Source organism: Schistocerca piceifrons, chromosome 3 (genome assembly GCF_021461385.2).
Source record: "Schistocerca piceifrons isolate TAMUIC-IGC-003096 chromosome 3, iqSchPice1.1, whole genome shotgun sequence".
In the NCBI taxonomy this organism is placed as follows: domain Eukaryota; kingdom Metazoa; phylum Arthropoda; class Insecta; order Orthoptera; family Acrididae; genus Schistocerca; species Schistocerca piceifrons.
This window is the reverse complement of record NC_060140.1, coordinates 169,947,514-169,961,266: the sequence shown is the minus strand read 5'-3', so window position 1 is coordinate 169,961,266 and position 13,753 is coordinate 169,947,514. Positions and strand designations below refer to the sequence as shown.

Sequence of the window (13,753 nt, the reverse complement as noted above, 5' to 3'; positions counted from 1 at the left end):
TTGAAAGTGACGCAATTCATTAGATTTACCCCAATAGTTTACTATTTTTTCTTGCATACCCGTTTATAACATCTGATTTTTCTCCATGGGTTCCTCACTGTACTAACTCAAGAACAAATCAAATAAGCCATAGATTACAGATTACTATATGGTGTTTTTCTTGTTCAAAATGTCATATTACGTCATTTATGGGAGAAAGCAAGACACAGATCATATTTCAGATTGCACTACAACATCGGAATTTTCTGTGAGCAATGGCAAGAACAAATTTTATTTCACTTCATTAAATTCATTTTCTGATTCATTTGGAAATTTCAAACGGTTTAGTATTTGTTTCTGAGAATACATCAAACTGAGTGCTTAGTTATTCGCAGTCAGACTCTTTACCCGTAATAGGTACACTGTGTAAAGTTTTCCATCCAGGCACAGATGCAGCTGTCCTTAGCAGATATATAAATTGAAAGCTTTATTTTTATTAGCATATGTATTTTTTTCTTTAGTTTGGAAGTGCTGTCATAATTTGGAATTGCTGGAAATGACTGACTGACTGAAACAAATTGTTTTTCTTGTGCTATACTTCTAATTGTTGCACATTAAGTACTCAACAGATTTTCCAACATTTGAAAGCTGTGAAGTCTCTCTCTTTTTGTTAGCTCATTAAATTCACTTATAGAGAAGATTCAAAGTCATTAACTGCAAATTTAGGAGTACCTTTTATACTCTGTGAATATATTTTCCATCCTTCTTTTTGATCCAGGTTTTGGACCAGGCCTGACAAAGATAAAAAAATCTTTTTATTTTGTTTTTTACTTTTTTATAATTTCTTTTTTCGTTTTCGAAGTTTTTTTCTGATAGCATTGTTGATTCATTCTGTGCTGCAGTTAATAATTCGTTTTCGTGTTGTAACTTTCAAAACAGGGTACAACACACAATGGTACCTTGCATGTTTTACTTTCATACTTGCTTTCTCGACACACTTTCTGTTTCCAGCAAACAATGCATCTACATGTTACTGTACTTTTCTTGGAATGCTCACTTGTTCCAACATTTGGAAAATGCCTTCCCACAACCCTTACACGATAATCATCAGAACACCTTCCCCTGCCAGCTTTTCTGCACTCTGCTGCCTTTGTTTCAGAAAGTTCTCTTACCAGTGACAGATGAAACTCCGCTATTGACATTTTACAACATATTAGTGCCCTGTGTAGGGCGTGAGCATTTAAAACACAAAGATTAAGAACATGAAAAAAGAACTACTTATACCACTTCATTGTTTTCCTCACACATCTGACAGAGCTAAGCAGCATATAAGAACGGCCGACTGTTCCCATATTCAAGTTATAATCTACAATGCTTCGTGGTTTCTTAATTTTCTCTCTGCTATTCCTGCCAGGCTTTCCCATGTCAACTATCATATCATGTTACATGTTGTCAACAGCCACACTTCCCTTTGTCACACCACTTTATAGCAAGCACTGTATTAGTACACATAAACTGAAGTTTCGCTATGTTGTGTCTGTTCTTAAGGACATAGCTGTGAAGCTAGGGAAATAAGTCTGGGCTTGAATACCAACTATCAAGGTAGACGGTAAGTTTACGTTCTAAACAAGGCCTTATAAGTGTAGCCACTATGTCACGACTTTTCCCCAAACTGTGGAACTCAGTTTCTGACGATGTCCCTGTATAAAAAATGAAATCTAAGACATAGCCAGTCTTACAATCACAAAACATAAATGTTTTTATTCTGAATCTACTCCGTTTTGATGGAATGAATTGCCTGAAAGATAAGAGTCCTTTCATCAATGTTGATATGGATTAAATGCACAACAGAAAGCTGTACAAACTTCATCGAAAATGTTCCTAATTTTGAATGATCTGACTCTGCTAGTATTGGCAGAGTTGTCACTGAAATGAGACATTCTCAAAGGTAAAAAAAAGCAGTCTCCTCACTTACATTAATTAAAAATTGGAATATTTAGAAAAAACCTCTGGTCCAGTATTCGCTAACTTTCATTTTTTTCACATGACGCATCAAAAGACAAACAGCCAAACAACAATAAATTTCTTCAAGTCCAGTATCTTTCCACTTTGATATTTGAGAATGCACTGATTCTGGAGTATTCTCCTTGGTGAACAAATAAATCCGATTCGTTTCGTCAGCTATACAGGGTGGTCCATTGATCTCATGAAATAAAAGTCAAACAAAAAAACTAAAAAGACCGGAACTTGGCTACCTTCAAGAGGGAAACCAGATGGCGCTATGGTTGGCCTGTTAGATGGCGCTACCATAGGTCAAGTGGATATCAACTGCATTTTTTAAAACAGGAACCCCCATTTTATAATACATATTCGTGTAGTACATAAAGAAATACGAATGTTTTAGTCGGACCACTTTTTTCGCTTTGTGATAGATGGTGCTGCAACAGTCACAAACATATGGCTCACTATATTTTACATGAACAGTTGGTAACAGGTAGGTTTTTTTAAATTGAAATACAGAATGTAGGTACATTTGAACATTTTATTTTGGTTGTTCCAATGTGATACATGTACCTTTGTGAACTTATCATTACTGAGAACGCATGCTGTTACAGCGTGATTACCTGTAAATACCACATTAACGCAATAAATGCTCAAAATGATGTCCGTCAATCTCAATGCATTTGGCAATACGTGTAACGACATTCCTCTCTACAGCGAGTAGCTCGCCTTCTGTAATGTTCGCACATGCATTGACAATGCACTGACACATGTTGTCAGGCGTTGTCGGTGGATCACAACAGCAAATATCCTTCAACTTTTCCCACAGAAAGAAATCCGGGGACGTCAGATCCGGTAAATGTGCAGGCCATGGTACGGTGCTTCGACGACCAATCCACCTGTCATGAAATATGCTATTCAATACTGTTCAACCGCACGCAAGCTATGTGCCGGACATCCATCATGGTGGAAGAACATCGCCATTCTGTCATGCAGTGAAACATCTTGTAGTAACATCGGTAGAACATTTTCTAGCAAATCAGCATACATTGTACCATTTAGATTGCCATCGATAAAATGGGGGCCAATTATCCTTCCTCCCATAATGCCGCACCATACATTAACCCGCTAAGGTTACTGATGTTCCACTTGTCACAGCCATCACAGATTTTCCATTGCCCAATAGTGGATATTGTGCTGGTTTACGTTACCACTGTTGGTGAATGACGCTTCGTCACTAAATAGAACGCATGCAAAAAATCTGTCATCATCCCATAATTTCTCTTGTGCCCAGTGTCAGAACTGTACACGACGTTCAAAGTTGTAGCCATGCAATTCCTGGCGCATAGGGTACGGGTGCAACCGATGTTGGTGTAACATTCTCAACACCGACGTTTTTGAGATTCCCAATTTTCGCGCAATTTGTCTGTTACTGATGTGCAGATTAACCACAACAGCAGCTGAAACACCTAATTGCGCATCATCATTTGTCGCAGGTCATGGTTGACGTTTCATGTGGCTGAACACTTCCCGTTTCCTTAAATAACGTAACTATCCGGCGAATGGTCCGGACACTTGGATGATGTCGTCCAGGATACCGAGCAGCATACATAGCACACGCCCGTTGGGCATTTTGATCACAATAGCCATACATCAACACGATATTGACCTTTTCCGCAATTGGTAAACGGTCCATTTTAAAAACGGGTAATGTATCACAAAGCAAATACCGTCCCCACTGGCGGAATGTTATGTGATACCACGTACTTATACGTTTGTCACTATTACTGCGCCATCTATCACAAAGCGAAAAAAAGGGTCCAACTAAAACATTCATATTTCTTTAGGTACTACACGAATATGTAATAAAATAATGAGGGTTCCTATTTTAAAAAACGCAGTTGATATCCATTTGACCTATGGCAGTGCCATCTATCGGGCCAACCATAGTGCCATCTGGTTTCCCCCTTCAAGCTAGACGAGTTTCGTTCTTTGTAGTTTTTTCGTTTGATGCTTATTTTGTGAGATATTTGGCCCAGTCAGTATCAATGGACCACCCTGTATATTTCATCAGTTCTTCTGCAAAATGAAAACTGACAGAATACTTGGCTCATTTCCTATTCGAAACACCTGTCCCAGTAGTTTATCATCAAATGCATGATTAACTGGCCAAAAATCATCTTCTTTCCAGTCAAATTTATCATTAAGACGTAGTTTCTTCATAGGCGTTTCACTATAACTTTCTGATTCTTCAGATTCAGAACAACTAACGTCTCTTGTTGAAACATGAGACTGCACTGACAACTCTGCTGACGTGGACGGTTTATGACCACAGCTTTCCGATTCTATGGAAGAGCTATCACTTTCGTCAAAAATCAAGCAGTTCATCCTTACTGTTGCCCCTTGTAGAATATCCGTAATTTCTTTCTCAGTGGACACATGATGTCTTGTCATTTTCTTTGTAAAATACAGGACATGAAGAACACCGATGTAAATTAAGATGAACAGTGAACTATAGTGAGAAGCCTAGGCTCACAACAGACAAAGAATTAAATGCCTAGCTAGCGGCAAGAACTGCAAAAGGCCAGTGAGACATGGGGCAGGAAGTCTGCTGTGCGACTTATCTCATCATCATCTCTTAGATGTGGTGCATCTACACTCATCATCAGCACTCAGGGGCAGGCAAACGGGTGTGACTTAGCTCGTCAACACCGCTCAGGGCAAAACCAGTGGCCGCGACTAAACTTGGCATCAGCACCCATGCAGCGGCAGGCAGCACAATGAGTAAACTCATCAACAGCAGTCAAAGGATTAAAAGAAGACTGTCCTTTCTTAGAGACTGCTGAGGCCTTATGGCCACCAGCGGGAAATAACTTTATCCACTTCATCTGTGGCTCATCTGCCATGGTGCCACATATTCTGAATGGGGCTATTCCCATTCTAAACGGGGCTATCCCCACAGGTGTCAGCAGCTCTAAGCAACAGCTGCCTGGCTAGTAATCTGTTGCTCAGAGTTCCCATACCACAGTCACGATGAGCACATACTCCTTGGCAGACATGGGAAGTTTTCAGCTCAGGCACCAACAGTGCGATCCCTGCTTGGTGAGGGGGCTACCATCATGCAGGTACATGATGACCACTCCACAATGGGATGGCTACTGTGCTAAATTTTGTGTATATTACCTTATTGAAGGGAAAGGTACAAAGATGGACAGGCACAAAGGTAGAGCATACACTGCATTGGGCTACATTCCCTGAATATCCCCACTTCTGGAGAATTCTGAAAATTGTTTGCAGGACAAACCCAACAATGGGGACCACATGTTTACTTAATGAAAAGTGGTAGAAAATGCAGTAAATGTAAACTTGAGTCCCAATCACAAATGAGGTCTAAGTAGGGTCTGCAACAAGAGAATCACCTGATGGAAATGCAAAGGGGGCAAAGATTGTGGAAGTATAAGCTTACGGCACAGAAAGCCAGTAATGCTGCAAAGGGTGGGGCCCTGAGATGGCTGAGCATGTACTCACAAAAAAGTTATGAGCCTCTGAGAGGGGGGGTTTCATGTACTTTTCCCAGTTAATTCTATCATCAACTTTCTTTTTTAGTTTTTTTTATCCTCACTTTTTGTGTCCCGTCTGTGTTTGCACCCCTGGCAGTGTCCTATCTCACCATCCTGTCAGTACAGTCTTGCTGATTAGGGCTATTGTAAAAATAATATTAAGAAGAAGAAGAAGAAGAAACGAGAATAATTAGTTTTCATTCTCTACAGTAAGACATGTAGCAGATGATTTCTCCATTCCTTCTAGCACTATGGAAGCAACCAAAAAAGTTATGTGTCTAAAAAGTGAGTGCCAGACGGATAGGAAATATAACTGCCTGAAGTGATAAGCTTTTGCCTATAAAACACTACGCACAGATATATTTACACAGGGGCCAAAGTTGCTTCCTCTTCGTATGATAGCAAATTTATACAGCAATTAAAACATTTCAAGCTGTTACATGTAAATTGCAACCAGTGTTTCAATTTCGGAATACAGAATGGCAAAATGTAAACTTTGATGAAACATGCTTAAATCAATGTGAAGCCCACACAGCAATATAGACAGTACTGTCACTCAAATTAATTGAATTAAAAAACTTCAAACAAACTCAGTCTCCACATCAGGTCATGAAAAGTGTGTGTTTGAGCCACATGTGTGTGCCTTCAGTTAGTTTCATGAAGCCATAATGTCAATAACATCTGGAAGTGCGGTCAATCACTTTCAAAGCTGAGACACAAAATTCAGAATCAAGGACATGAAAATCAGAGATCTGCATCTGTCGAGATTATTACGAACTTTAACTGAGAAGTTTTAAACACCCTTCCCCTATTGTGCTGCACTCTTGCCATACTGTGCTACACTCAGTGTCTACTGCCCATCACCATGTCTAAAGAAAGGCTTGCACCTCAATATTCTGAAGTTAGTGAAATGTTGAAAAAATATCAGTGTCTTTTTTGATCATCTTTTTCCAACTATTCCTTTCCTTTGAGATATGATACACGGTTGTTTCTATAAATGCACTTGGGCACACAAAACAACAAATTCTGCTGCATAGAGGGAAAAAATAGGTGTCACTTAATTTACCAATCAAGTACAGGGCTATTACAAATGATTGAAGCGATTTCATAAATTCACTGTAGCTCCATTCATTGACATATGGTCACGACACTCTACAGATACGTAGAAAAACTCATAAAGTTTTGTTCGGCTGAAGCCGCACTTCAGGTTACTGCCGTCAGAGCGCTCGAGAGCACAGTGAGACAAAATGGCGACAGGAGCCGAGAAAGCGTATGTCGTGCTTGAAATGCACTCACATCAGTCAGTCATAACAGTGCAGTGACACTTCAGGACGAAGTTCAACAAAGATCCACCAACTGCTAACTCCATTCGGCGATGGTATGCGCAGTTTAAAGCTTCTGGATGCCTCTGTAAGGGGAAATCAACGGGTCGGCCTGCAGTGAGCGAAGAAACGGTTGAACGCGTGCGGGCAAGTTTCACGCGTAGCCCGCGGAAGTCGACGAATAAAGCAAGCAGGGAGCTAAGCGTACCACAGCCGACGGTTTGGAAAATCTTACGGAAAAGGCTAAAGCAGAAGCCTTACCGTTTACAATTGCTACAAGCCCTGGCACCCGATGACAAAGTCAAACGCTTTGAATTTTCGGCGCGGTTGCAACAGCTCATGGAAGAGGATGTGTTCAGTGTGAAACTTGTTTTCAGTAATGAAGCAACATTTTTTCTTAATGGTGAAGTGAACAGACACAATGTGCGAATCTGGGCAATAGAGAATCCTAATGCATTCATGCAGCAAATTCGCAATTCACCAAAAGTTAACGTGTTTTGTGCAATCTCACGGTTTAAAGTTTACGGCCCCTCTTTCTTCTGCGAAAAAAATGTTACAGCACACGTGTATCTGGACATGCTGGAAAATTGGCTCATGCCACAACTGGAGACCGACAGCGCCGACTTCATCTTTCAACAGGATGGTGCTCCACGCCACTTCCATCATGATGTTCGGCATTTCTTAAACAGGAGATTGGAAAACCGATGGATCGGTCGTGGTGGAGATCATGATCAGCAATTCATGTCATGGCCTCCACACTCTCCCGACTTAACCCCATGCAATTTCTTTCTGTGGGGTTATGTGAAAGATTCAGTGTTTAAACCTCCTCTACCAAGAAATGTGCCAGAACTGCGAGCTCGCATCAACAATGCTTTCGAACTCATTGATGGGGACATGCTGCGCCGAGTGTGGGAGAAACTTGATTATCGGCTTGATGTCTGCCGAATCACTAAAGGGGCACATATCGAACATTTGTGAATGCCTAAAAAAACTTTTTGAGTTTTTGTATGTGTGTGCAAAGCATTGTGAAAATATCTCATATAATAAAGTTATTGTAGAGCTGTGAAATCGTTTCAATCATTTGTAATAACCCTGTATTATTTGCTGAAAAGTTTGATTAAAGTGCATGTACTAATTCTACACATTGTATGTAGTTTCTCTAATTAAATTAATCTGTCATATGAAAATATTATAAGAGGTGTTCAAAAAGAAATGAGCCGGAGTCTGGAATGCACAAACCGGTGACAGGAGGGTAATATTGTGGCGTGTGTAACGAAGTGTGGTTCCACTCAGAGGGTGGAAGGTCACAGCCCATCACTAGAGGGCACGTCACGTTAGTATACAGAGCTAGCAGCAGCATTTATCAAGTGTCCAACGCTGTCAGTCACATTGCAAACAGTGACACGGAGGTGGCAACAGAAGAGCAAAGAGGTGGCATTCGTTTCCTGACAGCAGATGGAGTAGGAGGAATGGACATTCATCGACAAATGTCACACGTGTACAGTGAACACTGCATGTCCCTTGCAAGAGTCAAAGCATGGCACAAGCACTTAAGGGATGGACGGGTGTCGTTAGCCAATGATGGACGGTCTGGAGCACCACACTGCATTACCGATGACATCGTCCAGCTGGTGGATGCACTCATTACCCAGGACCGTCCAGTAATGGTGAAAGCTGTGGCCGCCGTGGTCAGGTCGAGTGTTGGAAGTGTTCACACCATCAAGCAGGAACGACTGCACATGCGCAAAGTGTGTGCCCAACGGGTGCCCCACAGTCTTCAACCAAACCAGGAAGCAAGTCAAATGGCCCACTGTCCTGCTCATCTGCAGCGCTATGCTCGGGAAGGGAATGCGTTCCTGGCACGAGTGGTGGTTGGAGATGAGTCATGGTGTCATCACTTCGAACCACAATCAAAACGACAAATCTCCAGTGGAAGCATACAGGGTCACCACTACCAAAAAAGACCAAGGCCATCCACATAAGTGCAGGAAAAGTTATGCTGACATTCTTCTTTGACCTTCTGATCCACTTCCTGCAGCAGGGGACAACAGCGAATGCCCAGCATTACTCACAAACCTTGACCACCCTTCACCAAGCGATCAAATCAAAACGACCAGGCAATCTCACCCGTGGGGTCATTCTGCTCCACAACAATGCAAAGCCTCAAATGGCCAACAAAGTCACAGTACTCCTGCAGAAATTCAAATGGGAGGGTCTCGGCTACCCTCAATACAGCCGTACCTCTCTCCCCCTGACTACGCCATTTCTCTTCCCCTTAAAGAAGGCTCTGGGGGCAAACAATATCACCTCAGACGATGACATCCAGGTGTATGTGCACAACTGGTCAACATGGGAGTCCAGGGAATTTTATGAGACAGCCATTCACCACCTTGTATCACAGTGGGACAAGTGTCTCAACAGCCAGGGTCAATACTTCTAACATACAGGAACTGTTTCTGTAATTATGCCTCCAGCTCGTTTCTTTTTGAACGCCCCTGATATTTTATTCACACAATTAGCAGATATCAGAGCAGAACTTTTATACTAGGCAACTCAATCAATATGTAACAATACCTCACTTAAACAAGTTTGTTTCTGGATACAATACTGCAACATATTACAAAAATTCAAGCAAAGCTTACAAGTGTCTTCACACAGTAACATCATGTTTTAAAAGTAATATGTTCAATATCACAAACCTTTATGAACTTCTTGCATTATAGGAACAAGACTGTGATACCGGCCACCAATGAAGACTTCACCTGCATCAAGACTAATAATATCTGCCTTTTCTTCATCCAACAGTGTCATACACTCCTCTCTGCTAAAAGCCTGGAAGAAATGTTCAGACATGTAAATCCAGTCTTTATTTGTAACAAAATGCTGTAAACTGTGGTATTAAGACTAGTGAGTTTCACTGTGACACTCGAAAAGACGAGGTTTAAGACAAATGAAATGATGCACTATCTATCAAATATATGTTGCCACTACTGGTAGAATGGGGGACATATTTGTGGCAGAGGATTCTGAAAGCTTAATGGTGTACTTGGTATTTAGGGATGTGCAATAGAAATGATTACTGTGATGATCAATATTAAATTTGGTGGATTTTTTAAAAAGGGGAAAAAAAGAGAGCTCAAACCATGACTGACAGTCACTATTCCTTTTACTCTGTGATCACAACTTCTGGAATGCCATCATTGCAACAGAAACTCTTGTCCTCAAAAGTCAGAGCAGCATTTCCAGCACTATCTGAGAAACCTGTCCCAGCTACTTCTGTCTTATGCCCATGTGGGATTACCTATAGGCAAGAAATAGCCTACTACCCTGATCCAACAGCCCTCCATCCCTGCCCCCAATCAACTCCTCATAGTTTCTTAGCCTGTCTTGCTGACTTAACCCACCTTCCACATCCCCATAACTTCCTCCACTGTCTATCAAGCACACTGTTCTTGAACACCCATCCCATAACACTATTGTTTACCTTTCTGTCAGACATTTACAGAACCCCCCAGACATCACAGTACTTTCTAAAGGTCTCACCATTTTCCCAAACCTAAGTTCAACCATGCTTTACTTGTTACGGACCTTATTCCCTTTACCCATTCTCTGCTGTGGAAATATTGCTTCACCATGCACTCCACTGGCAACACTCAACCAAAACCCACATAAAATCTTGTTTTAAAACAGTTCCAACCTACTTCTAACTGCGATCCTCCTTTCCTTCAATCCATTCATTCCCTGGTAATCTTTAAGGACTTCCTTAATTCTAACTTAACCTTACCTTTCTTTCCTAAATCCCTTCCCAATGAGTGTAAATCATTCCTATGAAACACACTGTTATCCTCAACCAAAGACCAATCCAGATCTTATCATCCTTCCTGCAAACAACGCCTCCACCTCAGTGTTCATGCACATGAATCGCAGTGGCTGTGCGGCTGTGGGTCTCTGCCAACTTTCTGGTATCTCTGCACACAAACTTACAGCAATGATCCTATCCCAGAAGTTCAATAAGAGCTTCAAGCAGCTCTTTAACATGAGCTCCAAGCAGCTCCTTCCCAAAATCGGACACCTGAAACTATCTCCCTCCTCACACCAACACCTCCCTCCCCCCTCACTCTTATCTTTTACCCACTCCACAAACACAACCCCACAGGTCTGCTATTGGTCGTCCCATTGTGGCAGGGTGCTATGCTCCCACAGATCAAATCTCTGCCTTTGTTGACAAACATCTCCAAACTTAAGTCCGTAATCTCCCATCTCACATTCCTTCCTTCAACACCTTTTCAAAGTTCCTCTCCATAACCACCAGACTCACTGTTGGTCATTGTGGATGTGACATGCTTATACACCAACAACCTCCATGCCCACAGCCTTTCCCAACATCATACTAATACCAAACTCACCACCTCTTTCTAATCTTCCTAGCCAACTACATTCGACCCACAATTGATTCACATTCGAAAGCCAAATTTGTGGTACTGCCATGGGTACTTGCAGAGCACCATTCTATACCAACTTATTAATGGGCCATCTGCAGAACTCCTTCCTATCCAGTCAGCCAGATAAGAGGTTTCGACCTCTTATCTGGTTCAGATTGACTGATAGCATTTTAATGATCTACACTTGCGGCAAGGTCAACTTCTGCTCTTTTCTCCATAACACCAACACCTACTCCCAAATCAGATTCACCCTGACCTTCCCAGCACAAGCCACCTTCCTAGATGTTGATGTGCACCTCTCAGATGACTCCAAGAATATATCTGTTCATATCAAGTGGAGCAGCCACTAACAGTACCTCCACTTTGTCAGCTATCACCCGCTACATCTCAAAAAGTCTCTTTCGCACAGCCTTGCCACATATGGAAACTACACCTGCTGTGGAAAGCAGGAGTTGTCTAAATATATCAATAACCTTACCTGAGCCTTTACTGACAGACAATATATTATCCAGCACATCCAGAAGCAACTCTCCTGGGAAAGCTACTCCTTCAACACCAGTAAACCAGTTAATCAGCCACTGACCAGCACATCTCTGATCATCCAGTATCACTCGGCACTTAAAGTGCTCAGTCACATCCTTCACCACGGCTTCGAATACCTCTCATCCTGCAACCTGAGATGTGGGATATCCTACCCAAAATCCTGTCTATATCACCCAAAGCAGTGTTCTAACACCCACCCAACCTAAAGAATATCTTTGTCCATCCTTATTCCAGTACTGCTCCCAATCTTGCATCATATGGGTCATTCCCTGGTGCAAGACTTGTCCCATGCCCCATCCCACCATCTCCCACTGCAGTCAACAGGCATTTCCTAAGGCAGCCATGTTGTATACCAGCTATGCTGCAATTACTGTATAGCATTCAATTGTCATGACAAGAAACCAATCGTCTATTCGCATAACTGGCCACCACCAAACTGTGGCTAACTGCTGACTTGACCATCAGCTGCTGAACATGCTGCACACCAGAACACATATGACTTCAACCGCTGATTCACTATGTGGGCCACAGGGATATTTCCGATCGGCAAAAGTTTCTCAGAACTACGCAGTTGGGAAATGTCTTTCCAAAATATCCTGTGCTCTCACAATCCACTTGGCCTAAATCTGCACTAACCTGTTTCCCACTGCCTCATCCTTATCTACTTCCTTTTCTCTTCTGTCCACACCACTCCTTCCCTATGCAGATCATGTACTTCCTTCTCCCACCACCATTACCACTACTACTACTACTACTACTACTACTACTCCACCCACACCCATGCAGGTATCCTCCCTCCCTCCCTCCCCTCTCTCTCTCTCTCTCTCTCTCTCTCTCTCTCTCTCTCTCTCTCTCTCTCGACCTCCCCCTCTCCCCCTTTTCCACCCCTCCGCCTTTCTCTCTCCCCTAACTGTCCCTCTCTTCATCACCACCTTCTTCTCCTTTACATCCTTCCTTCCCCTCCTCCCTTGTTATACATCTTTTATATGCTCTACCACCTGACCTCCTTTCATGTTGATGAGCAGTCACTGAGTCATCTGCCCAAAAACATGCCTCGCACTATCCCACTACCTCCTCCTTCCATCGTGTATCCCTTCCCACCCATTCCCACCTCCATTAGCCCACGCCATTGCTCCTAATAACTAATAATCGATAATAAGACTCTCCGCAGCTGCAGGAGTGTTCATGTGTGTGAATGTGTGTACTTCTGGTAGAAAAAAGAGCAAGAGCTCAAAAGCAAGTGTGAATAACATTTTATTTTACATGTATCTATGTGCCACACATCAGTCTGCTATAGGTGTGTATTTGCCTTTCCCTTGTTTTACATATGGTTCCACTCAAGAATTTCTCTTATTGTTATAAAGAGAGAGAGAGAGAGAGAGAGAGAGAGAGAGAGAGAGAGAGAGAGAGAGAGAGAAACAGAAGTAGTGCACTTTAACAGGATATTACATAGTCAGGATACAGTGTTGAAAAAAAAAGAGAAAGAAACAAGAAAAAGTAAGTGTCTCCAACAGAAGTGACCTAGACACCTGTTGCAACTGACACAACAATCTCTTATACACATATTTGGAAAGGTCAAATATTAATGCTAATATTAATCAACATGCTATAGCATTCATGTAAAAATATAGTGTTGCATTACACATAAATAATGTAACTGTAATTGATCTGATTGATGTGGAGTGCATAGCTAACAAGACAATGCGGCGGCAGTATCTTCGCATTTGTGAGAAGCAAAGACGAGCTAGCCAACATAGAGATGATGTAGAATAACCAGCAACCACACAACAGGAAGCCCCTTTGTCACAATGATCTATGTAAATTATTAACCATAATAAAAAATCTTCTTTGTAAGAACTCTCAGTGGAAAAATAAACTGAAGAAGACTTACTATTCATCTACAGTG

The 13,753-nt window shown here is 41.9% G+C and overlaps 1 protein-coding gene across 1 annotated transcript in view; it reads right to left on the bottom strand.

The window, feature by feature from the left end:
- Nucleotides 1–13,753, bottom strand: part of LOC124788063 (melanotransferrin) — a 120,616-nt gene that overhangs the window by 95,740 nt on the left and 11,123 nt on the right. Inside the window, exon 3 of the mRNA XM_047255153.1 lies at nucleotides 9,562–9,694. Within this exon, the coding sequence (XP_047111109.1) occupies nucleotides 9,562–9,694 (133 nt within the window). The remainder of the gene's footprint in view (nucleotides 1–9,561; nucleotides 9,695–13,753) is intronic.